The 24581-nt window shown below is 53.8% G+C and overlaps 1 protein-coding gene across 13 annotated transcripts; it reads left to right on the plus strand.

The window, feature by feature from the left end:
* The first annotated feature begins 338 nt into the window (after positions 1 to 338).
* On the plus strand, positions 339 to 24565 carry HPS1 (HPS1 biogenesis of lysosomal organelles complex 3 subunit 1). 13 transcript variants are annotated; one of them, XM_088019988.1, is made up of 21 exons: positions 415 to 638; positions 1164 to 1257; positions 1860 to 1975; positions 3779 to 3886; positions 8423 to 8560; positions 8780 to 8922; positions 9305 to 9413; positions 11184 to 11344; positions 11805 to 11949; positions 12511 to 12609; positions 12698 to 12767; positions 14614 to 14669; positions 15896 to 16063; positions 16159 to 16338; positions 17287 to 17348; positions 17876 to 18010; positions 18092 to 18156; positions 19208 to 19353; positions 21384 to 21497; positions 23265 to 23347; positions 23811 to 24565. In XM_088019988.1, the coding sequence occupies exons 4-21, from the start codon at positions 3779 to 3781 to the stop codon at positions 23971 to 23973; spliced, it is 2145 nt and encodes a 714-aa protein (XP_087876114.1). In that variant the 5' UTR covers positions 415 to 638; positions 1164 to 1257; positions 1860 to 1975; the 3' UTR covers positions 23974 to 24565. The 13 variants fall into 13 exon arrangements, 12 of the variants coding, with proteins under 12 accessions (XP_087876115.1, XP_087876118.1, XP_087876121.1 ...); XM_088019989.1 differs by lacking the exon at positions 415 to 638 and adding an exon at positions 339 to 403 and having other exon boundaries at positions 1164 to 1975; XM_088019992.1 differs by lacking the exons at positions 415 to 638; positions 1860 to 1975 and adding an exon at positions 339 to 403.
* The last annotated feature ends 16 nt before the right edge of the window (positions 24566 to 24581 follow it).

The following is a 24581-nucleotide window of genomic DNA, read 5'->3' on the forward strand; positions in this document are numbered from 1 at the left end:
CGGGGCGAAAAGGGACATGTCCCTAGTGCCTCGGTGGGGAATCACTAGAGCTACAGCCAGCGGAGGGGCAAGCCCAGTGGCGGACGCAGCAGGTGCCCCTGACAGCTGCGGGCAGCACCCCCCCGCAACTCCGCAGGCCTCCGCGCTCTCTTCGACGACAGAGGGAATGCGGCCGCGGAACCGGAAGAGCCCCAGCTCGCGGGGCCGGGCGGCCGAGCGGAGCGAAGGGGCCCACTAGCGGAGGCAACGCCTCCACTAGCGGGGGTCGGGCTCGAACCCGCGGAGCCCGCACCCGCTTCCAGCCCCTCCTCCGGGCGGGGCAGTGACGCGAGAGGTCACGTGGTCGCACCCGGAAGCGCGCCCGCGGGGCCCGGTTGGCTGGGCGGTGTAGGGCGGCGAGCAGGTACGTGGGCCTCGCCTTCCGTCCGAGCACCGCTCCGCGCACCACCCCTCCGTGGGCGGCGGGGCTTCCTGCCTCCCCCATCCCCACGCGGCCCTCCCGGAAGTGGGGGCGGGCCCCACCTCGGCCGCACAGACCCCGCCCTTCTGGCCGGGGGACCCCCGCTTCACCTCTCGGAGCCTAGGTTTCTGCAGCCACGGAGTGGGGCGGGCGCCCCCAGCCGGGCCTTCTTCCCAGGGTAGCTGTGAGCTTCGCGGGGGCTTGGGGGTGCTGCATAAACTGTGGAGTGCGGGGCACACAGGAAGGCGCCATGGGGCGGGCGCCCCGCGGATTCTCTCTCCCGGGTCGTCCAGCCCAGCAGGGGCAAGGCCGGGACCTGGACGGAGCCGAGCGCCTCGAAACAGAGCTGCTGGGAGGCGGGCGCGGCGGCCTGAGGGCGGTTTGCTGGGGAAGGTGGTGAAAATGGGGCCGGGGGTTTTCCCCAGGTTGGCCCCGCGCCATCTGGAGCTCCAGTGAGGCCTGTGGGGCCTCTTTAGAGCAGGATAGAGGAGAACAGGGAAATCACAAAATGACACCACAGGCAAGGTTCGCTTTCCAACAACAGTAGAACCTAAGAAAAGCATTTCCACTTTTCTGGGAATTTGTCATTAAGGCCCGTCATGCCGGTGATGTAGCTAGTCTCAGTTATGCGGCAAAAGATGCTGAACCCCTAACTATCCTTTCTTGCCTCTTATTTGCTTACAACGTTTGGTTTCCGGATTAGGTTACAGCTTTATGTTATTCCTGCCTTTTATCATCAAAATGTGAATGATTCTGGAGCCAGTTTACAAAGAGAAGCTGGGAAATAACAAGGGAAAGTAAGTCCACTTCTGTGTAAGAAAGCAGAGTTTGCTAAGTGCTTCCCGCCCGGTTCTTCTGTTTTTCCCTATAACCCTGTAGGGAGGTAGAGCAGAGGTTTGAGACTCAGAGAGTTGCCTTGGCCAAGTCGAAACTAGAACCAGGTCTCTGGTGCCTTTTTTCGTTTCCTTCATCGTCCCAGGAGGTCCCCTCCCTTCTGGGCCTGCTTCCCTGTGGGTCTGGGGTGTGCTGTGCTGTCTCCCCAGTCACTCCTACCAAGCCCATTGGCGCTGATCAGGGCGGGTTTGCTGACCACACCAGGGCTCTGAGTGACCCACGGTAAAATGAGAGTGCCGGGAAGGAAACAGGAGGTGGGAGTTAATGCTTGTGGGCCCCTGCTATGTCGAAAGGACTGTGCTGGCGGGTTCGTGTTGCGGGAAGGGCCGGGGGTAGGGATACAGGGCGCCCGCGCCTCTGGCTGTGGGGTGTATGTTCTGAGCTGACTGCCTACGGGTGGGAGGGAGACATGTGACCACTGAGTCCTTCATCAGCTGGTGCTCCCAGAAATGGACAGCAGTCAGATGAGAGGCTCTGCTTGCCCTCATGACCTCTCTGTGTTAAGCATTTTCAGGACACGAGATGCCGTGCTGCTCTCCGTGAGCTGGTCGTCGAGTGTGCCTCCTGCAGCCCTTTGTGAACCTCCGGCTGTGTGGGGGCTTGGCGGTGCCCCTTGCCAAGGTGGATGATCCTGCCTGCCCTGGGGGCAGAACGGAGGCAGACGGCACTCACTCTGGGCCCGCTCTGGGGCAACGGGTGGCACACACCAGGGCAGGCAGCGGACTGAGCCTTCCCTGTCCCCCCACCCCCTGCCCCAGCTCTGCCTGCTCCTGTCACCTTTGCCTGTTTGCTCCTTCCTCCCCTGCCTCCGGGCCGTCATCAAGGCCTACCACCCTAAGCTATACCTCTTGCATCGGCCCCTTCCTCTCCTGGCCTCCGCCCAAGGAGTGGGCCCCCATTACCTCACACCAGGATCCTTAACCTCACCCACTTGCACCCAGCACGTCACTCCCCACAGGCTTCCCAGCCTACAGGGGGCTGTCCGCTGCCGACCACCCTCCATGCTGTAGCCCACCATTGCCTTGCACACACGCTCCCTTCCCATCAGGCCTGCCCCTCGAGCCCCTGTCTTTGGCACACTCACCTGGGAGTCCCAGAGCCGCCTCTTGCACGTCACCTGCCCTCAGCCAGCAGCCTTTGCTTCACACTTGTTTGCTCTCCCCATCTCTGCCTGGTGTTGAGCAATTCCACGGGAATAGGCTGCATTCTTTGTTCACTGTGGAGGAACCACCTTGAGGCCAGGTGCTCGGAGTTGATAAACCCCCCCCCCCGGAGATTGGGGAGGAATTCATTAAGTGCCACCACACTGGGCGCCTAGGGGATCCGGGAGAGTGTCACTGAGTCTGAGGCCTCAAGATGCTGTGATCCTCTTTGAAACTGGACATCCCCTTATGGGGCAGTCAGAGCAGAGTTTTCTGGTCATTGTCATGTCTCGGCACATGTACAACGCGATCTTGTCCGTGTGGCGCACTGAGGTACAAGAGAAGATGTGAAGCCCCTGCCTGGGGTTTGCTCATCTGCAAGCAGCTGACCTGAGAACTCGGACCTCACCTGGCTTGGTCAGGCTGCCCCCAGGTTGAGAGGATCAATGTCTTGCTGCCCCCCCCCACCCCCCAGGGAATGAAAGGCACAGTGTGGGACGCTCTGGGCTAAGACTCTCCCCACTGATGAATAATGAGACACATTTTGTATAATCAGGCATTAAAATGTGTGGCACAGAAGGTGCATGTGTTGGTGGTGGGGAAGGCGGTTTGGGAGGGCCAAAGATCCAGGGGGATGTGGCTGAGGAAGCCAAAAAAGTGTGAGCGTGAACTGTGGACAAGGTTAGGCAGCCGGTGTTTCCACCCAGAGCAGAAGGAACTCGTGAATGACGTTATGTCATGCTGAACCCACTCCTGGGGGCTTTGAAGCTTGTCTTCCGGAACTGTTTTTGCCTCGAGGAGAAACACATTTCTGAACTGCCTGGCGAGAGGTGCATTAGCCTCCTTCCACCTAGACCAGGCACTGAGGGCCATGAGCCACCATACTGCCTGCCCCTCTTGGGGAGTTGATCCTCTGTCCAGATCAGGAGCTGGGTCCTTCCGTATGCTTGGTGTAGGTGGGCCCATGATGAGTCTGACGATCTGGCGAGAGGCACTGGAAAACAGAGGCAAGAGCCCCGGCCTTAGGCCTGGGTTTAGATCCCAGGAGCTCCAAGCTGTGAGAAGTCCTGCTCTAGAAAGTGGGAGTAACTAAAGATTCCTACCACCTCAGCTGGTTGTGAGGGTGTGACGAAATAAGAGCAGGAAGGCCCCTGTCATGGAGCCCGGTGCCCTGTGAGGGCTCAGTAGGTGTTTGCTGGGGTTATGATCCTCTTCGTTACTCAGGCTGAGCTTCTGGATAAAGGGGCTGGGAGGTGACCTTGACCTTGCTTCTCCCTGGCAGATGAAGTGCGTCTTAGTGGCCACAGAAGGTGCAGAGGTCCTCTTCTACTGGACAGACGAGGAGTTTGCAGAGAGTCTGCGGCTGAAGTTCGGGTTTGAGGGAGAAGAGGTGAGTGCAGGGCAGGAGGGGGTTGGGAGGGAACAACAGCCCAGAAGTACCTGGAGGCGGGAGAACCTGCCCACCCGCTCCTGGCCCAGCCTGAGGAACTAACAGGGTGGTGCGTGCGGGTCCAGAGCCCTGCACACCCAGCTGCTCGTCCTCAGAGGTTGGCCTCTTGATGCTCTCGAGTTAGTGACTTCACCCCTACTCCACCAGGGCTCATCAGGCTAAATGAGAGCAGGAGGAGGAGGTAGAGTTTAAACCACACGACAGAGAAATTTGGTGTCCTCGTTTTCTCTCCCTAAAAAGTTTAGCATAAGCTTAACACATCAATTTTTTTTAAACAGCTACGTTGAGGTATAATGGACATACCGTACACTGAACATTCTCAAAGGGTGCGGTCTGTGATTCTGTCACAATCAATAAAATACATTTGTCATCCCACAAGTTTGTGACCCCTGCCCCACCTTCCCCAATCTAGGCAATCACCAGTCTGCTTTCTGTCACAATAGAGGACTTTGTATTTTTTAGGCTTTTAGGTAAATGAAGTCATACAGTATATACTCAAAGCGGTTTTGGTCTGGCTTCTAGCTCAGCATAATTTTGAGATTTATCCATGTTGCAGCAGGTATCAGTAGTGTGTTCCTTGTCCCTGCTGAGCGGGAGGTAGTCTGTGGTATCGGCACACCATGGGTGGTGTATCTGTGCACCTGCTGATGGTAACTGTGGCCCATTTTTCACTCTTCCCAATAAAGCAGATGTGAACATTCATGTGCAGGTCTTTGTATGAACGTCGCCTTTCACTTTTCTTGGGTCGATAGCTGGGGTAGAAGGGCTAGATTGTGGAGGTGTATGCTAAACTTTGTAAGCAACTGCCAGGCTTGGCCAGAGGGGTTGTAGCGTATCCAGCGCACTACGCATGTAGGAGGGTTCCCCTTCCATACCCTCGCTAACACTTGGCTGTGGTCTTTTTAATTTTAGCCATTCTAATAGGTATCTCTTGGAATCTCATTGTCCTCATAATTTTCATGTCCTATTGGCTGATTTTGACATCATTTCATGTGCTTATTTGCCCTCTGTCTTTTTTCATTGAAGTCGGTTCACATTTTGCCCGTCTTTTTGTTGGGGAGGTTATTTCTTAGGATTCTTACTGAGTTTTGATAGTGTTACATAGTTTGGATGCAAGTCCTTTATTTGGTAAGTGTTTTGCAAATATTTTCTTCCAGTCTGTGTGTCGTCTTCACATCCGTTAACTGGTATTTTGTAAAGAGTGGAAGTTTTTCATTTTGATAACTCCAGTGTATCCATTTTTTGCTTTTAGGGAATCATGCTTTTGGTGTCATATCTAAGAAATCTTTGTCCAACCCTAGATCACAGAGTTTTCCCTATATCTTCTTCCGGACGTTTCATAGTTTCCACTTTTATATTAGGTCTAAAGATCCCCTTTGAATTTTTGTATATGATGTAAAGTATGGATGAAGGTTTATCTTTTGCATATGGACATCCAGAGTGACCCTGGAAATATTACAGCTCGGAGATAGTTGTCATTTTCACTCATAATTTCTACTCTGTGTTTGAAAGGAGTGATTTATTTTGAAAATTTTCTCCAGGTGAATTTTGGATTAAACAATTCTTCAGGGAAAGCAGTAGAGAGAGTTCTGGCATTTCTGCCGCAGCCCTGACGGGTGGCCTGCCAGCCCCTTCTCGCTCTATTGGGTGTAATCACCAGCTGAGCCAGTTCTGCATGAGCAGCTTAATCCACCCAACATCACCAATATTCTTGTCACAGTCTTTAGGAATAAAGATATCAGAGATCATGACATTCTAGTGGTTTTTTTTAAGCTAAAAAACAAGTCTATCTATGAGGCTCTTTTATTTTTAGCAGTCAATACATATAGTTCTTTTTTTCTTTTTTAAAGATGAGTTATTTTAGAGAGAGAGTGCAAGAGGGGAGGGGGCAGAAGGAGAGGGAAAGGGAGAGAATCTCAGGCAGCCTTCCTGCTGAGCACAGAGCCTGACACGGGGCTGTCTTGGGACCCCGAGATCATGACCTGAGCTGAAATCAAGAGTTGAATGCTTAACCAACTGAGCCACCCAGGCGCCCCAAAACATAAAGTTTTAATATTTTTGTTCTTAAACTTCTATTTCAATCAGGCCAGTTGAAGAAACCAACAATCAGTAGACCTCTGTATCCCCAGAACGTGCCATAATATTGACAGAAAGGCACTCAGTATATCGGTGAATGAATGAATAAAACAAGCAAAAGAAGCAAGTTATCTGATCGTGTTTATCTTCCTCTTTATTAAAAGCCTTATAAAGGAACAAAATCCTGATTTTTCAGTTCCTAAGTGACTAAAGAAAAAATGTCTACTAAAGTTTTATTTTTATGTACACAACACTTATTTTTTTCCCCGATTCTATAAATAACATGACAATTGTAGGAAATTGGGAAATAGAAATCGTTTTTAAATGACCCATAATTCTAGTACCAGAGCCATTAGCTCTTCTATATATTTCCTTTGGGTCTTTATCTTTTATATGTAGTTGGGATCATACCACATTTACAGTTCTATTTTCTGTTTATCCACTTGCCATTATATCAAAAGCATTATTCTTTTTTGTTAAATAATCTCAAAAGCATAAATCTTAATGGAAGCAGTATATTCCAGTGTATAAATAAATGTACCATTTATCTGACCATTTTTCCCATACTGGACATGTATATTGTTTTTAGTTTGCTAAAATTATTGCTGTAGGGAACATTCATGCTTGAATTTGATCCCACATCTCGTTTCCTTAGGATAATTTCCTGTAAACAGAGACATTGATTCAAAAGCCATTCAAAGATAATGTACCACTTTATAATTCCAAGTAATAGTAATTCCTTTACACTCTGCCTATGCCAAATATTTTCATCTTCCCAACCTTTAAAAAAGAAAAAATCTCGCAACGCCTGCCGAAAAAGCCACTACTTAAAAAACGAGTTGCTGTACACAATCTAGATTTTTAAATGACTTTCTGTTAACATAATCTGTCCATGACAGTTCAAGAAAATTGTGGCACATGAGCAGTTGAACAAATGTTTGCTTCCGTGGAGGGATACTCATTCAGTGAATATTAACTGAGAACCTACTATGCACCAGGCTCTGGGGGTGAAGCAGTGACCATAGCAACATGATCTGCTCTCGTAGAACTTAGGGCTACAGAGGGAGGAGGAAAGACAGTGAACGGGGTGGAAATAAACACATGAGTCAAGGGGATGTTAAATGTGCCGAGGAAGGTAAGGAGTGACGGGGGCAGGGTGGCCGGGATGGTCAGGAGAGGGGCCATCTGAGCTGGGCCCAGGGGGTGGGCAGGAACCACTGCTAAAGCTAGACTCATCTCGGCTCCTGAGCGCTGAGGAGGTTGGAAGGAAATCCTCACCACAGCGTTGCGTCCCGCTCCTGTTGTAAATGCTGCATGTTGCCCCTGGTTGGTTGCCTGTTTTTCTTTTCAAGGCAAGGTCTGACTCCTCTCCTTTCAGATTTCACAAGCTCAAAGTCGGGATGCGGCTTTCTCCATATTGCAGTCAGGTCTCCCGAGATCAGCGTGGGGAAGATCAGCTGTTCTCTTTTCCCCTTCCATTGAGGAGGGTTTGAGTGGTTCCCATTCTGCTGGCTTTATGCAGTTTTATTTGCGGATTGTCAGCAAATTTGTCCAGTTTCTCTTTGGTTCTGTTTGTTTTGTTCCTGATTTTGGAGGGCGGAGAGACTGGTTGGAGGAAGAGCTCCTAAAAGTGAAGGTTGGCTTGTTATGGAAATGGGGGCAGTATAGAAGCATAAAAAGTGGGGGAAGTCTCATACTCTCTCAGCCAGAAGGAATAACTTTAGCAGCATTGCATTGACTTTCTTCATATGTTTTCAATACTTGGTTTTTTTTTATGCATTTTAAAATATCACTCACAACAATTTTTTTTAACATCAGAAGAATCTTCCATGTCATTGAAACATTCCCCTATTTTAGGTGGCTTTACCTTCTTCCGTCATTTAGCTGAGCTGTTATTTCCTTAACTGTTTCGCTGGTGCAGAGCATTTCAAGTTTTTACAGTTGCTTGCTGCCATGCGTTATGCTGTAGTGAGCATCTTTGTGCGCATCTTTGGGCTATTCCCGATCATTGTCCTTAGGATACATTCCCCGGAAGTAGACCTAACTGCAACAAAAAGCATGGACTTTAGGACACGTAGAGAACGTCCTTAGAGTCGGTCAGTTCTCCATTAAATGCCCCACACGTTCCACTGTGGAGATGTGGCCTAAGTCCTTAATGCTTCCTTCTGGATTCAGAGGCAGAACGGCACAGGTAGCTGGCTGACCCTTCCCAGCCTTTTCTCACTACCACTCAGGTGCTGGGTGCAGTCTCCTCTTGCCTCCTTCCCTGTCAGGGCGGTGGTACCTTCCAGGCAGGTCTAAAACTACGGATGCCCTTGCTAGCGAGGCCTGGGTCTTGTCCATTCCTTTGTCACCGGGGTCTGGCACTCCAAGCGCTGTTACTTTCTTCCCCTCTTGCAGCTTCCTGCCATGGAGGACCAGCTCAGCACCCTCCTGGCCCCAGTCATCATCTCCTCCATGACCATGCTGGAGAAGCTCTCAGATACATACACGTGCTTCTCAACGGAAAATGACAACTATCTGTACGTCCTTCACCTGGTGAGTGTGTAACCCCTGAGCCCATGTTCCTCTTCCCTCAGTGCCGTGGGCTATCTGTCCACATGCCTCGCCCTTACCTTGAACTTCAGACTCCTTTAGAAGGCAGAAACCGCCCTATCAAAATCCCCTGGGACCTAGGCCTCCCCTCGATCTCCTCCAGGATCAGGCCAGGTGAGGGGTCCCCTGGGGCTGGCTGACACCAGCTCCCTCCGCCTACAGTTTGGAGAATGCCTGTTCATTGCCATCAATGGAGACCACACGGAGGGCGAGGGTGACCTGCGGCAGAAGCTGTGCGTGCTCAAGTACCTGTTCGAGGTGCACTTCGGGCTGGTCACCGTGGATGGCCAGCTCATCCGAAAGGAGTGAGTCCTCGTCTCGGTCCCCTTTGGGTCCTCTGCCAAGCGCCCGCTCAGGCCGTGCAGCAGGTGGCCGGCCTCTGTGAAGCTGCTCATTCGTACTCCGCCCCTGGCTCCTTCCTGGAGACTCTCTAGCTGACCTCGTGTCGTATGTCCGTGTAGGAAGGAAACTGAGAGGTGAAGTGTTTGCTTGGGCGCCTACTTCCTGGTCCTGTGCTCCCCCTCCATGGCCAGGGTGCAGCCTGGACCAGCCCTTCCATGCTCGGAGGGCTCTCCTGCTTGTCGCCTCAAGTCACACGAGCTTGCCCAGCCCTGACGGTAACTCTGCTCCTTTGGTTGAAGGTGGGGACAGGCAGCTTTCTCAGGGTCTCTCCTGCTCTGCCCCCAGGCTGCGGCCCCCAGACCTTGAGCTGCGCATCCAGGTGTGGGAGCATTTCCAGAGCCTGCTGTGGACGTATGGCCGCCTGCGGGAGCAGGAGCAGTGCTTCGCTGTGGAGGTGACTACTGGGCGCGGGAGGTCTCGGGCCACAGGAGTGTCAGGTCAGAGGGCTGAGGAGCTTTAAGGCCAAGTTTTGACACACACACACCACCCGCCGCATCATGAGTGAGGTCACAGACCCTCAGACTCTTATTTTAGAAGGTTGTTCTTTGTGGCCTCATGGTGGGTTCGATACTCTGATGGGGCTCCCTACAATAAAACAGTGAGACCCTAGATAAGACAGGCTTTTTAATGCAGTTTGGGGCTCACAGTAAATTATGGAAATTCTGAAGATAGCTCCCTCAATTCTGATCGCCCCCCGCCAAATTATATTGAGCTGAAACTAGCATGGACAGTAGTGAAAAATAAGCAACACCCGCTCCCTCACTCCTCTGATAAATGTGTACTACCTACTGTATGCTAAAAGGTGTGCCAGGCTTCAGGAACAGAGATGAGTGAAGATACCTGCCCTTGAGAGGATATCGGCCGTACATATATGCCTGAAAGCGTAATAAAGCATCCTGGGTGCTGCCTTATTGGGTTTCCCATCCGAATCCACGATGGCACGAGGGATGGCATTACCAGCTCTTTCTGAGACATCAGGAAAGGCTTCTTGTAGGAGATGGTCTAATGCAGTTAACTTAAAATCCACACTCCTCTGATAAATGTGTACTACCTACTGTATGCTAAAAGGTGTGCCAGGCTTCAGGAACAGAGATGAGTGAAGATACCTGCCCTTGAGAGGATATCGGCCGTACATATATGCCTGAAAGCGTAATAAAGCATCCTGGGTGCTGCCTTATTGGGTTTCCCATCCGAATCCACGATGGCACGAGGGATGGCATTACCAGCTCTTTCTGAGACATCAGGAAAGGCTTCTTGTAGGAGATGGTCTAATGCAGTTAACTTAAAATCCACACTCCTTCCGGAACCGACCAGGCCCTGTATGACCTGCCACTGCGGGACTCACCCCAGCTCACGCCCCTCTGCCCTTACTCACTGCGCCCTGGCCTCCCAGGACTTCTTTCCCTGTCAGGAGCACTGGATGTTTAATTCTGTGCAGTTCGGTAGTCATTAGCTACATTTGGCTATTGAACATTTGAAATCTAGTTTGTCCAAATTGAGTTATGCTGTACATGTAGAATATACACTGGATTTTGGTGTCTTAGTACAAAAAAAGAGTGTCAAACATCCATTAATAATGCTTTTATATTGTATATTGAAATGATAAGATTTTAGGTATATTGGATAAAATAAATATTAAAATTAATTTCCCCTATTTCTTTTTACTCTTTAAATGTAGTTACTAGCAAATTTTAAATTATGCGTAGGGCTTGCCTTATAGATCCATTGGACAGCACCACTGTGAACTCTCTTCCCAACTCAGGGCCTTTGCATATGCTCTTTTCTCGGCTCGCAGCATTCTCCCCCTCCACTCTCTCTTACAGGATTTCTTGTTCTTTAGATATCAATTTAGAGGTGACTTCCTCAAGGACATTATCCTCGGACACCCTACCCAAGTAGGTGCTGTTCGGTACCAGGTGTTTCCTACACAGCACTTACTCGAGTTGGCATTTCTCTTGTCTCTTTCCTGGCATAGTGTCTGTCTCATCCACTAGAGTCTAGTGACCAGACCATAAGCCCCAGGAAGGCTGGCCCAAGTCGCCCTGTTCCCAAGTGTCTGGCACATAGCATGCGTTCAGCGTGGACTGAGCGAGTGTACCCACCAGCCAGGGCCTGGAGCAGGGGAGGGTGGTCGGTGACACGGCTTCCTTTCCCTGCCCGCCAGGCTGTGGAGCGATTGATTCACCCTCAGCTCTGTGAGCTATGCATAGAGGCCCTGGAGCGGCATGTCATCCAGGCCGTGAACTCCAGCCCCGAGAGGGCCGGCGAGGAGGCCCTGCACGCCTTCCTGCTCGTACACTCCAAGCTGCTGGCCTTCTACTCCAGGTGAGCCCCGGTCCCAGGAGGCGGTGGCCCACACCCCTGCCTCCCCGCCCCCCCGCCCTGGCCCTTTATTCCCTCTACCTAAAAAGCACCATCTCCCTAGCCAAGAAGATCTTCAAGACCCGTCTCTTCCCTGAAGCCTCCTTAACTCTTCAGTTCTTGACCCTCTCAGTTCATTCCCTTCTCTGAATTAGGTCTTTCTGGAACACTGTCTCCGAATCTGAATTCTAGAAGTTCCCCATAGGCTGTGACTGGTCCCCAGTGGTTTCTCATTGATGGGCTTTTTTTTTCTTTAATACACCAAGTTTTATTTTAAAAATTAATGAACTGCTTAATTTTATTTGTACCTTGCCTTTCTCCAAGAAGGATTAAGCCAGCTGACACGTTCATAAATTCCTTGAGAGCCGGGACCCTGCTCCAAACTCCCTTAACCTGTCTGCCCCGCGCCCGCTGTTACCTGCAGGGGGCGCCAGTGTGCGCTGACAGCCGGCTGCTCTCTCTGCAGCCACAGTGCCAGTTCCCTGCGCCCAGCTGACCTCCTCGCCCTCATCCTCCTGGTCCAGGAGCGCTACCCCAGCGAGACCACAGCGGAGGACGACGACCCTCAGGTCTTGGGCCAGCTCCCCGGGCAGTTCCAAAACCCAGTCTGCAGAGTGCTGGGCAGACCACCTGGGGAGGCTGTGTTTCTGCATCACCGTTCTGGGCAGGCTTTTGGCTTCCTGCTGTGTTCGGATGCAACAGGAATTCTAGAATGCATGTGGTTTAGTCAGTGAGAAGGGCAGATTTTTGGAGTCCCTGCCGCTCTAGGCCTCGATTCCCTTATTTGTGCAATGGGACAAGGGTTGTTCGGAGGAGTAGGGGACAGTTGGCCGGCGGTGCCTGGGGTGCTCGGTGGGTGCCACCATCCTTGCCCACACCATCCCCATTATCGGCAGCGGCTCGGTTGCCAGTGTGTTGGAATTTCAGGAATTTCAGCGGTTCTGGAGAAAGACTAGGCCACCTAGCGTTGAAACCTGGCTGGAAAGTGAGGACACGCCCCCCCAGGGCTGCGTGGTGGCAGCAGGCGCAGGGGGTGGAGGGCTGTGGGCGGAAGCACTGGGCTCCGTGGGGAGGCGGGGAGGAGTAGAGCAGAAGAGGAGCTCTGACTAGGTCTCCCTTGCTGACGGCAGCCTTCCCCACAGAAGCCGTGGAGCAGCCAGAGCATCCCCGTGCAGCAGGCCTGGGGCCCTGCTTCCACAGCCCGGGCCAGGAGGAGTTCTGCAGCAACCGTGTGTGGAGGGGAGCGGGGCCCAGGGTGGAGCCCTTAGGAGACGCTCTCCCAGCCCTCGGCCCAAGATGCCCTCTTCTCCCTCCCAGGAGACCGACAGCTTCTCCCTCCCTGAGGAGTACTTCACACCAGCTCCTTCCCCCAGGGAGCACAGCTCAGGTGAGGCCTGGGGAGGAGCCAGAGGAGGGGGCTAGAGCAGAGGATGCTGCTGCCGGCAGGTCCTCCTCTGCACCCCCACTCTCGCCAGCTCCAGCCTGAATGGAAGCTCAACCACTCAAATGATTCCTAAAGCTGTGTGACAAGCTGATTTCATTTAAAAAGTCATCTCCCATAGGGGTATTCTCCGCCCTTTTTTTTTAAATCAGTCAATGCGTAACTAAAATTAAATAATAATCATTTGATTTCAAGTATAATGGTTTAAAATGTACATATTCAGTTTCTATACTTCACCTGTTTTTCCAGACAATGTGGGTGGGTAAACAAAAGAAACGAAAAATATTCAAAACGTTGCTAACAAAACAATAGACAACAGTGCTGAAGAAAAAGATAAGCCAAAATCCGTACTGTTGTAGTCCCTCTAAATGGGTGTCACACTCACCTCTGAAGCTCTTGGGGGGAAGGAAGGATCGTATGGCTCACGTCACCTAATAGAGGAAGGCCAGGGGTTCAGGAGAAGACGCTTCTCAGGGACTGAGTTTTGAAAGGAATTTACCGTGTGGTGTCCTTAAGCCACTGGTTCTCCACCCTGGCTGCACGTGAGAACCAGCCAGGCCGCTTCAGCCAGACCAGTGAAGCTACAGTCTGTGAAGGACCCAGGTAAGAATACTTCTAGAAACTTGCCCCGTGAGGCCAGTGAGCATCAGTGGGGGAGCCAGCCCTACGCGCAGATCTAGGTTAGCGCAGTGGCTCTAAACCCTGCTGCACAGTGGGCTTACCGAGGAGTCTTTAAAAACTCCCGAAGCCAGGCCTGCCTGTGCCAGAGATTGGGACCTAAGGGATCTGGGATGTGACCTGGGCATCAAGATTTTCAAAAGGTCTCATGTGCAGCTGCAGTTGAAAACCAGTGGGTTAGATGTTCTTGAAGTCCATGGTTGGGCTTCGAGGAGCCTGGGACCCCTGAGACCCCACACCCGCTCCTGTAGATTTACACATTCCTGTGGGCCCCGGGGTCCGTGGCTGTCCTCTCGTCCCTAAGCTCTCCGTGAGCCCAGAACACACCAAGAGACACTGCTTTGGGGTGATCACCAAAGCTCCTTTTTCTTCTTACTGCTCCCTTCCCTCATTCATCACAACCCCCCTCCTGGCCTCTTTCTCAGTGGTTAGTTTTCATGCCTCAGAGCTGTAAATAATGCCATTTCCCAGTGCCTGGAATTCACCGCTTACAAATGGCTTGAGTTGTACTCATTCATTTGTAAATCAGGTGTTCACATGTATCTATCAACAGGCTTCCCTAGAGAAACATGATTACAAATGATGGCTCTTTGCAATGAGATATAAGGGAGAACAATATTATTACAAACATGTAATATTTCAAATATGTAGTGGGTTCAGTAAGTTTCTGGGAGCTCTGCTGGGAAAGGAAAGCTGCTCAATTCCCTGCACAGAGTAGGTGCTCAGTAAAGGTTTGCTGATTGAATAAGTGTGCTGCCTTCTGGGAGAGAGGCACCATGGTAGACAGGGACCCGAGGGTGGAATCGAGGAGGGGTTCAGGGGGCCAAGGAGGGGCATGCCCCTCCCCCCGCCACTGCCAGCTACATCCTCAGGAGCCTGCCCCCAGCAGCTGGCCTTGCGGGGAGCTTCTCTTGCCCAGGCTGCTCTAGCCTGGGAGTGCAGAGCGCACCCTGCACTTCCAGCTTGGGGTCAGATGAGCAGGGCAGTGCTGCTCCAGCCCCTACTAAGTGCCCTCGCCCCTGCCAGGTACTCTGCCCCACCCTCCCCTCCTGACACACTGCTGAGCCGTTGTTCACGTTTTCACGTTATTTATGTTATCACCTGTGTTCTGTAGGTAGCACCGTCTGGCTGGATGAGGGCACCCCACCCACCAATGCTCCCCAGGTCCAGGTGAGTCTCTCCTTCCCTCCTCCTGGGGAGGGACGGTCTACCGGGCACTGGCTGATCGGAGACGCTCCGGTGGGCACTGGGGACTCTGAGGTGTCTGCTCCCCGCAACTCCGCACAGGCCCTCCTGCTGCCGCCTCAGGGCTGGTCAGTGCGGGGCACAGAGCTCATCCCAGAGGCCGGGGCCAGGAGGGCGGGGGGTGGGCGGAGGGCGACCTCAACTCCTGAGGAATCCCACCCTCCTCACTGTTTTTGGAACTGAAAGTCCCACTTAATTTGTGATGACTTTTTAAATTAGAACGTAAGTATATTCATTGTAGAAAAATTGGGGAATACAAAAGTATGAAAAGGAATGAAAATCACTCAGTCACTCTTAATCCTTCCCCCAGATGCTAACTACTATTAAGATTTTGGGGTGTTTCTGTCTTCTCTCTGATTTTACATTCGTATACGTACGTATCCGTGTATGTATGTATATTTATACGTTACGTGTATTTTTTTCTTTTACCAAATTTGAATCCTAATGTCCTTCGTTACACTGTTTTCCTTGAGCATTTTTCCATTTACTCCGCACTGGGCTGTAAGGAATAAGAGTCCGTCACGTGCCTCTGTCAAACTTATTTAACAGATCCGCACAACAGCTAGTACGTTGTTGCTAGTTTTTTGGCTGTTCTCACACTGCAGTGCCATCCTGATAGAGAAGGTCTCGTGGCATCTCTGGTGATTTCCTCAATTCTCTACTTTTTCCTTCCAAAGCCCTTCTTACTTATTTAGTAAGGCTAGAGTCTTGCTCATTTAGTCCTTCCACGCCTCAGTTTCCCCCATGGGACCAGCGGTCCGGATGTTCTCAGGGTGGGTAGAATGACAGCGATATTGACATGCCTTTGTCCGAGTGAAGGCCTGGGACAGAGCTCCCCCCACCCCCAACCTTTCCTGCCCTTTAAGTCACTTTTCTACCACCCACCCCAGTTCCTGTTCCTCACGGCCCCTGCTTGCCACCCAGTCCTGACTCCAGGTAGAATGGCTCCGAGGAGACAGGGGAGCTGCTGAGGCCGTGGTAACAGCGCAGGAATTGAAGAACTGGATTTCGTGGAGCTAAAGTGTTTACCCCATGGTTCACAGGGGAGACAGCAAATGGGCAACCATGGGTGGGTGCGTGAGGCAGAGGCCAGGTGGCTCCCCCCCCCCCCCGGCCCCAGCCCTCCCACGGACGGCTCTTCTTCTCCGCAGATAGCTGAAGACAGCCTCCAGACGCTGGTCCGTCCCTCCCCAGTCGCTTCCGGCCCCAGAAGGATTTTCCTAGATGCCAACGTGAAGGAGAGCCACTGCCCCATGGTGCCCCACACTGCCTACTGCCTGCCTCTGTGGCCGGGCATCAACATGGTACTCCTAACCAAGGTAGGAGCGACCCCCTCCTCCCTTGGCGGTGCCCCAGCCTGGACACCTTCCTGCACGCTGCCCCTATTCATCCTGCCCTGCGCTTCTTCCCTTAGGGCCCCAGCACCCCCCTGGCCCTCGTCCTGTACCAGCTGCTGGACGGGTTTTCCCTACTGGAGAAGAAGCTGAAGGAGGGGCAGGAGGCCGGGAGCACCCTGCGGTCCCACCCCTTCATGGGCGACCTGCGGCAGAGGATGGACAAGTTTGTCAAGAATCGCGGGGGGCAAGAGATTCAGGTGAGGCCGAGTTCCCAGATACGGCGGCCTCTGGGAGAGGAAGCAGGGCCGGGGTGGCAGGGTCTGTTCTGTCCACACTGCGGGGGTGGCCCCACCGTGGGCCCATGATCCTTGTTTCCCCCATCACGAAGTGATAGCAGAAACTTAGTATTTTCAGAGCATTTTGATGTGAGTTTGGCAGAACATGAATTCAAAATCCCGTGTTTTATGTGAGGAAACCAGGGCACAGATTCCTGGGCAGGCGAGTGGCAGGAGCAGAGCCTGACTCTAGGGCGCCGTGAAGGCCGGCAGCCTGCGCCCAGCACCCCTCACGGCCCAGGTTGGAGATGAGGCTGGAGGGGCCTAGACAGTAGAAACGCACAGTCTCCGCCGGGGGCCTCCACGGAGTTCGGGAGGGGTAGGTCACCCAGGGGAAGCAGCTGGTGGAGCTTGGGTCATCTGAGGACCCGAGATTCACTGTGGCTGCCACACACGTGCGTCTGAAAATGAGAAGAATGGTTGGAGGAGGCAGAGCGAGGAGTGCCTCGGGCCATCATGGTGAGCGTGGGGGTCGGGTGTAAAGTCCCCCTTTAAGGAGCTTGCCAGGGCCGCACCTCAGCACCCCAGTGCCTGCTCCGCGTCCTCCTGTTTGGGGCCCTCGCCTGTCCCTCTGACAGCATTAGTTTACACGTCTCTGCCAGCTCGGCAGTGAGCCCCGTGCTTGCTGCACAAAAACTGCTCTTTAAAGAACCGCTGACTGAAGAGAACGGTATGTATGGAGGGGTATGGAGAGCTGGGGGGACCTGCCAGAGAGCCAGCTTGACTGTGTGAGGGCAGCTGCGTGCTGAGCCTAAATACTCAAGCGGGCGAGAGGTGTGGGTCCCTCACCAAGCCCGACATCGCAAGGGTCTCCTCTGGACCTCACTGTGGGGCCGTCAGCACGAAGCCAACCTGTCCCCTGTCCTCCAGAGCACCTGGCTGGAGTTCAAGAGCAAGGCTTTCTCCAGGAGCGAACCCGGATCATCCTGGGAGTGAGTGGTGGGCTCTGAGGATGGGGGGGAATCATTTGGACAGAGGGGCAGGTTCCTCCAGGCCAAGAGGGAGAGGATGCTCAGGAAGGCGCTCAGGAGGGCGAGGGGCTTTCCAGAGAGCCGAGTCCGGCCCGCAGACGCTGGAGGAAGGCTGGGAGGCAGAGGGGCTGCAGGTGGAGGAGAGGGCCTTGAGGACTTAACGTGGGGCAGAGGACTCACGTCCCCGCCCAGCCTCGGCCCTGAAGGGTGCTCTTCCTCTCATTTCTCCATAAAATAAACCATGGGGGTGGGGCGAGATTCCAGGAGCTTCCACCCGAGTACCGCGCCCCACACCGGGGGAAACCCGGGGAGCTGCCTCCGGTGCCTCTGAGGGCAGGGGTGTGCTTCAGCAGCTGTGTCTGCCAGCAGTCGGGAGGTGACCCGTGGGGTGAAGTGCGGTCCTAGGTGTGTGTGTCCCCAGCGCACATGCGGACAGCCCCCCTCCAGGGCCCTTCCCGCTGTCACGCTCCCCTCCTCTCTGATGCCAGGCTGCTCCAGGCGTGTGGGAAGGTGAAGCGGCAGCTTTGTGCCATCTACCGTCTCAGCTTCCTGACCACAGCTCCAGGCCGGGGGGGCCCCCATCTGCCCCAGCAGCTACAGGGCCAGGTGCAGGCCGTCATGCAGTAAGTATGGGGGTGGCCCCCACTAGCCAGAGCAGGGGCTGAGGCACTGCACCCCACCCGCCTCCCCTGCTTCCCCGGCAGAGAGAAGCTGATGGACTGGAAGGACTTCTTGTTGGTGAAGAGTAGGAGGAACGTCACCATGGTGTCATATCCTCATGCCCGAGCCCCTCGTGTCTGCGTGTCCCCCGCGCCTGCCCACTCTGCAGGACCCTGGGCTCTTGGGAGGGAGCAGATACATTCCACCACCTCAGCATCTTTTCTCTGAAGAATAGGAGATACCGTCATGGGTGTGTCATCTGTAGGAATGCCCCAGGACTGAAATTTCACAAATCCCTGCTGTCCCTCAGTGACTTCATAAAAGCTTTGGGGATTATGTTGACATTGTCCAGCCAGCAAAGGGGTAACAGCTACTCCAGGAGGGGCAGGGGTCCTGGGCTCAGGTGGGCTAGAGAGGCTGTGTCCTCCTTAGATGTCACAGTACACGGTGGAACGTGAAGGCTCTGAGAAGGCCTACACCAAAAATGTTTATCCTTCTTTAAAAAACCCTATCCAAGACCTGTTTGACCCTTTTATTATGGAACACTAGTTTTATCGAATACTGATTTGCTTTGGAACTTTATATAAAGCAGCTTTTCCTGTATTAAGGTCTCAGTATGTAGGTGAAAGGGATGACAGAGGCCCCCTTTAGCCACCAGCCACCACCCTGCCATGTTGGCTGTTCCCTTTCCAGTGGGAACCTTCCAGCTTCAGAAGGTGAAGTGTGGAGAGAGAAACAAAACCACACCGAGGTGTGTGGGTTGGACGGTCAGCTGGGCTCATTCATAGGCCTGTAGGTAGGTCTGCTCTCACACCAGCCTCACTGTGTGTGTGATCTAAACTCTTCGCTCATGAAAATGATGAAAAAAGAACATTCACTATTCCTGTTGGGTCTAGAACTCCCCAGGTTAGATGTGCCAGTGTCCAGGGATCATTGTACTTGCATTGGAGAATTTCACACGGTTGGGGCTTCAGAGGTAAAGAGGCCTGGAAGAACGGGGGCCCTGGGAGGTTGGCTGACATGGCAGCTGTGGGGCGAGGTGGGCATGGCGGGCCTGGCCTCCGGACCCCACTGCTTAGCCTTGCCGGAAGCCTAGGTGGAGGACAGAGTAGCACTCTCCCTGGTCCCTGGCTTTATGAGCACCTTAACTCCGACCTTCACCTACCTAGAAGACTTCCCGGGCTTGGTGCATTTCATCTATGTGGACCGCACGGCCGGCCAGATGGTGGCACCTTCCCTCAGCAGCAGTAAAAGGATTTCGTCAGAGCTGGGCAGGGGGCCACTGGCCACCTTCATCAGAACCAAGGTAACCATTGCTCGGCCCAGGTCCTCTTCACCCCCGTCAGATGAGACATGCTGGCCTGACCCCTGTCTAGGAAAGACTGATGCCCCCCACCCTTGGGGCTCCCCCGAGGCCTTGAGCACACCCTGCCCTAACCCTACTGTACTCTTCTGTCAGTGTCTGCACCCAGCTGGTCTGCAGGCTCCTAAGGATAGCAGCTGGGCCTCGTCACTCTAGGGTCCTGGCACCCGGGGCCACATGGGCCTCAGTCGATGTCAGGGGGCACCTTCCTGGGTGTCTTCTAATGTGCCTGAAGGAGCACGTCTGGGCAGTGAGGTCAGAGGGGGAAATGGCCAGGGCCTAACATTGTGCTTGTCATAAATAAATCCCAATAAGAATTTGTTGAATGAACTCAAATGGAAAGAAGAAACACAAGGTCATTCAGTTTGGATACAGGATTTAACACTAGGTGGTTTGTACTAAAGAAACATTCACTGGGGGTTCTTGTATTCTCTTTATTAATAGACTATTTCATGGCAAACTAGTATGTGTATATTTATATACTATACATGTGGTAGGTAGTCTAGTGTAAACATCTGTTAGATTCGTCTAAAGTACACGCTAATAGTTAAAACCAAGAGGGTGACAAAAGGTGGGGTGGGCTCTGCCTTTCCCCGGCCGTGTGGCCCCAGGGCATTACTTAGTCGGAGTGTCTGTGTGCTCATCTGTGCAAGAGGCTGGTGATACTTTTGACGTCCCCAGCGGACAACAATCACAGACTTGTGAGATGCTCCAGGTTAAATACTCAGCACAGTATGGCATGGAAGATCAACAGAATTCATGGAGCAGTTGCTGGTACCAGCCTCTCCAACCATCTTTCTGGAGATTGTTAGGGGTTCTCTGGCTGCATTTCTTTGCATTGTTTTTCTGTGCAGTTTTTTTGCCATTGGTCATAATCTCGGATCATTCCGTGGATGCAATTGTGTTTACCCACGTTTTTGCTTTCTATCTGATGCATTTCCTCATGTCATTAATTCTTTATAAACATGATTTTTAACAAGTCCACAATAGTCCATCATAATTTCCTTAGCCATCTCCCCAATGTTGAACAGTTAGATTGTTTCCAGGCTTTCACGGTCATAAATAATTCTGCCTCACACACCTTTGCGCATCCATCTTTGTCCTCATCTCTGATTATTTTCTCAATATGGATTCCCAGAAATGGAATACTTAGTCAAATGGGAGGAATGTTTTTAAGGTTATTGATACACGTTGTCAAATTGCTTTCCTGAAAATACAGCAAATCCACGTATTTGTTTGCAGATGTAATTAGACATTACGCTGTGGTCAGGTTTGCCGTGAATCATGTATGCCTTCCGCTAAGCTTTTTGGTGCGAGAGCTCATCAGGCCTTTTCCAGCCCTGGGGAATGGAGGAGTCAGGCTGTCCCTGCTCTCTTCCCTCGGGCAGGTCACAGGCCTGGAACGGAAGCCCTTGGATTAGCCATGGTTGGGACTTCAGCCCTGGAGAGAGCCCATGCCTGGTTCAGGGTCCTCTGTGCTCACACCCCCCACAGCACCTTCCTGGCATAGAGCCTACGCCCCTGGAGGGGACCGGTGGGCGGGTGGCCCTGGACAGCAGGCGGGGTTTCCAGGTGGCCACACCCTCGTCTCCTGTTGTGTTAACTAACAACGTGCTTGGCTGTTTTCTGGGCTGAATGATCAGTTTACTATGTTACGGCCTCCGTGCGTAGTCAAGTTATGTGAAGGGTTTTTACGTGTATTTTATTGTCACAGTAACTGAGGAGGGGTAGTCCACACACCCACCCGATGATGATTTACTTTTGAGCTCTTGCTCTGACCCAGGCCATGCCCCGGCTCACAGGAAACAGGTGAGGGGGAGCAGCCGCTGGCCTTCCAGGAGCTCCTCCTCCAAGTGCTTTTCTTCCAGAGCTGGGAGCCCGAGCCTTGGGCCCCCTGTGGGGAGAGGGCCGTTGCCGCGGGCCCTGGGGAGGCCATCGGGGCCGCCACCAGCACACTCTCCACCTGTCCCCAGGTCTGGTGTCTGATCCGGCTGGCGCGCAGATGCCTGCAGAAGGGCTACAGCACGCTGCTGTTCCGGGAGGGCGACTTCTGCTTCTCCTACTTCCTGTGGTTCGAGAACGAGATGGTGGGTGCGGCCAGGTCCCGGGGCAGGACTGTCCCGAAATGCTTTCCTCTCTGCTCACTCCCGGACCCCTTTCTTCTGCACTGCGTTCAATCTGTCTCTCATCTCTTCTCGTCCCTAGTGGAGCTGACAGGGAGGCACAGCCGTGGGCACCCAACCTCAGGGGTCCTGTGTTCAGGGGCGCTTTGTGACCCCTCCAGCAGGTGTCTGAACGACTCGTGCTGTCACTCAAGGCGGTGTCCAGGTCGCACACGAACACATGGACGCATGCCCCTCGAGAACAGCTGCTCACGCCTGCTCCTGCGTCACCAGCCGCGCTTACAGAGCACGGCATGCTGTTGTTCCCATTGTAGAGGCCAATAAACCGAGGTTCAGAGCCGTGTAGCAACCTGCGCAAGGTGAAGAGGACAGTACGGCCTCCTGGCCTGGTACTTCTCGCTCTAGACCTCACTGTTACTCCAGTGTAAGCACAGGTCATGGGAGCTCGCTGCCTGTTTCTCTCTCTCTCTCTCTCCTCTTTCTTTCCTGTTACCTCTTTGTTTTCTCCTCACTTGTCACTTTGAGTCCGTGTTCCAGCTCTCTCCATTCCTTCTGCCCCTCATGCCCTCTACACCCCTACCAGGCCCTGCCCTCTCCCTGGCAGCAGCCCTCCTTCGCTCTGCCCCGACAGCGATGGCCAGCACCTTCCAGAGTACAGGCTGCTTCCTGGGTCTCTCACAACCTCCCGTCCTCCCAGCCTGTGCCATGGTTGGAGCAGGGATCATTGTCCCCATTTTACAGATAGAGACACTGATGCCTGGAGATCAAACTCTGTGGCCAGGGCCACCAAGGTCATAAATGAAGAAGCCAGAACCCAGGCTCAGCTCTCCTGGCCGACAGGCTCTCGTCTGTGCTCTGAGCGCAGGATGTGTGTATGACCTTTACCTTAGCTTCTAGGGAGAGGCCGGGCTTTGTGTGTGTGGCTGGCCCAGTGGAGTGACGAGACTGCCGTAGGGCTGTGGGGGGCAGAGCCAGCTGTGGAGGCTGCCTGCCCTGTGCCGTCTTGGGCAGCCACCTGGCACACTGTGTACACCTCCTTGCCTGCAGGACAGGCCCCACGGTGCCCACATGAGCATGGAGACGAGCCCCATGACCCTGCCCGATGCACAGTGGCTGCCCAGCGCATCTTAATTTCCTCTCCTCCTTTTCCTCTTTTTTTTTTTAAGATTTTATTTATTTGAGAGAGAGCAGAGAGAGAGAGAGAGAGCATGAATGGGGGGCAGGGGGAGAAGCAGACTCCCTGCCGATCAGGGAGCCCGACGTGGGACTCGATCTCAGGACCCCGGCTTAACCGACTGAGCCACCCAGGCACCCCCCTTCTCCTCCTCCTGCCCTGGAGATTGTGGTTGCTTTCACAGCAGAGACTTGGGCCATTTGATAATGCCTAGCCCTTCAAGACCCTGCATGCCACCTCCCAGGGTCGCCCTCCTGGCAGCCCTCCTGAGCTCCTGCGGGTCCCTGCGCCAGGTCCATGCCCTGATGGGAGTGAGAACTACCACGTGTGTACTAGGCAGGACACTCAGAGCTTTATATACATCGCCTCCAGTGTTCGCTGGGAGGTTACTGTTAGTCCCACTTCACAGTTGAGAAAACGAGGTAAAAAGAGGTCCAAGCAGCAAGCACCCAGCACGCGGGGCTGAGCCAGGCCTTGAACATGGTGTCTGACTCAGGCTCGTGTTCTTTCCACCACGCCACCACCTGCCCCTGTAAGACCTTCTTCCTCTTCCGCAGGGGTACAAACTCCAGATAATAGAGGTGCCTGTCCTCTCAGATGACTCGGCCTCCATCGGCGTGCTGGGAGGAGACTACTACAGGTGACCCCGATTCACAAGGCTGCTGGGAACAGTGGGTGCCCAGCAAGTGCCACTTCCCCATGGGGAGCAGCTCCTGCTCCAGGAACGCCCCCAAGAAGCCCTCGGTGGAAGCTCTTTGCTGCCCAGCCCCGTGTTCAGTGAGGGGGGTGGGTGGGAGCATGCCTGGGTTTCTGCCCATCTCTGGCTGCCACACTGTTGGCAGCACCTGCCAGTATCCGTGCCGGGCCCTCGGGCTTCCCTGCCAGCTCTGTGGCTTCCCGTGGCCTGGACAGGGCCATCGGCAGGCCCCACGCAGGGCTGGGAACCCAAAGGGGTAGACTGTGCAGCCCAGGGCCAAGCCTCATGAGGTTGGCCAGGTGCTAGGGCCTCGCGAGGTGACAGTGTCCGTGCCGTGCCAGGAGGGGCACCTGCGTCTGGGAGGGCTGCTGGGGCCCTTTCCTGAATCCCGCCCCCCTTCTTCCAGGAAGCTCCTGCGCTACTATAGCAAGGGCCACCCCGCTGAGGCCGTCAAGTGCCACGAGCTGCTGGCCCTCCACCTGTCGGTCATCCCCACAGACGTGCTGGTGCAGCAGGCCGGCGAGCTGGCCCGGCGCCTGTGGGAGACCTCCCGCCTCCCCTTGCTCTAGGCCAGGGCACTGCAGTCTGGCTGTGCACCCCGGCCCCCTGCAGAGCAGCCGCTAGAGAGCCTAAGAGAGCCAGGGGCCTTTCTTTAAGACAGCCCCCTGGCTCTCTTAAAGAGACCCCTGGCTCTCTTAAAGAAACCACCTAGACTAGGCTCCCCTCCAGGTACTCCAAACCCCCAAATCCTTCTCTTTGGGGGAGGAGGGAGGCCAGGGGAGTCCCTTGGTCTCCTTAAAACAACAGTGGCTGTGAGGTTAGAACTAGGGCATCTGCTTTCAGAGCTGCCTCTCCCTTGATCCCCAGGAGACAGGAAGTCCCCCGGGGCTTGCGGGCGTCTGAAGATACCTCCTTTATGCTTTTCTTGGAGTGGAGAGAGAGCTTCCTCGGGAAGCCGTTTCCCTCCCCAGATGCAAGGTGCTGCCTTGGCTGGGTGGGCCGCTTCCTCTCTGCAGCTCTGGGCGGGTTTCCTATACTCTACAGCCGTTTCCCCCACATTCAGAGGGATAGCACCTACCTCTCGGGGTGGTTGTGAGGGCTGCCCGGCACACGGCAGGTGCTCAATAAATGCTGGTTGTGGTCACTGTTGTTCAAGCCAAACGTGCCTGGCCTCCTG

The sequence above is a fragment of the Eumetopias jubatus genome, unplaced genomic scaffold, assembly GCF_037043125.1.
Source record: "Eumetopias jubatus isolate StellerSeaLion01/CBP00866 unplaced genomic scaffold, mEumJub1_p1.0 scaffold_17, whole genome shotgun sequence".
Taxonomy (NCBI): domain Eukaryota; kingdom Metazoa; phylum Chordata; class Mammalia; order Carnivora; family Otariidae; genus Eumetopias; species Eumetopias jubatus.

Excerpts from the sequence above, each read along its gene's own strand:
- HPS1 (XM_088019989.1), top strand. The coding sequence starts at position 3,779 with ATGAAGTGCGTCTTAGTGGCCACAGAAGGTGCAGAGGTCCTCTTCTAC. Across the intron at positions 8,561-8,779 it reads ATCTGTACGTCCTTCACCTG|TTTGGAGAATGCCTGTTCAT; the intron begins GTGAGTGTGTAA and ends CTCCGCCTACAG. Across the intron at positions 19,354-21,383 it reads CCACCTTCATCAGAACCAAG|GTCTGGTGTCTGATCCGGCT; the intron begins GTAACCATTGCT and ends ACCTGTCCCCAG.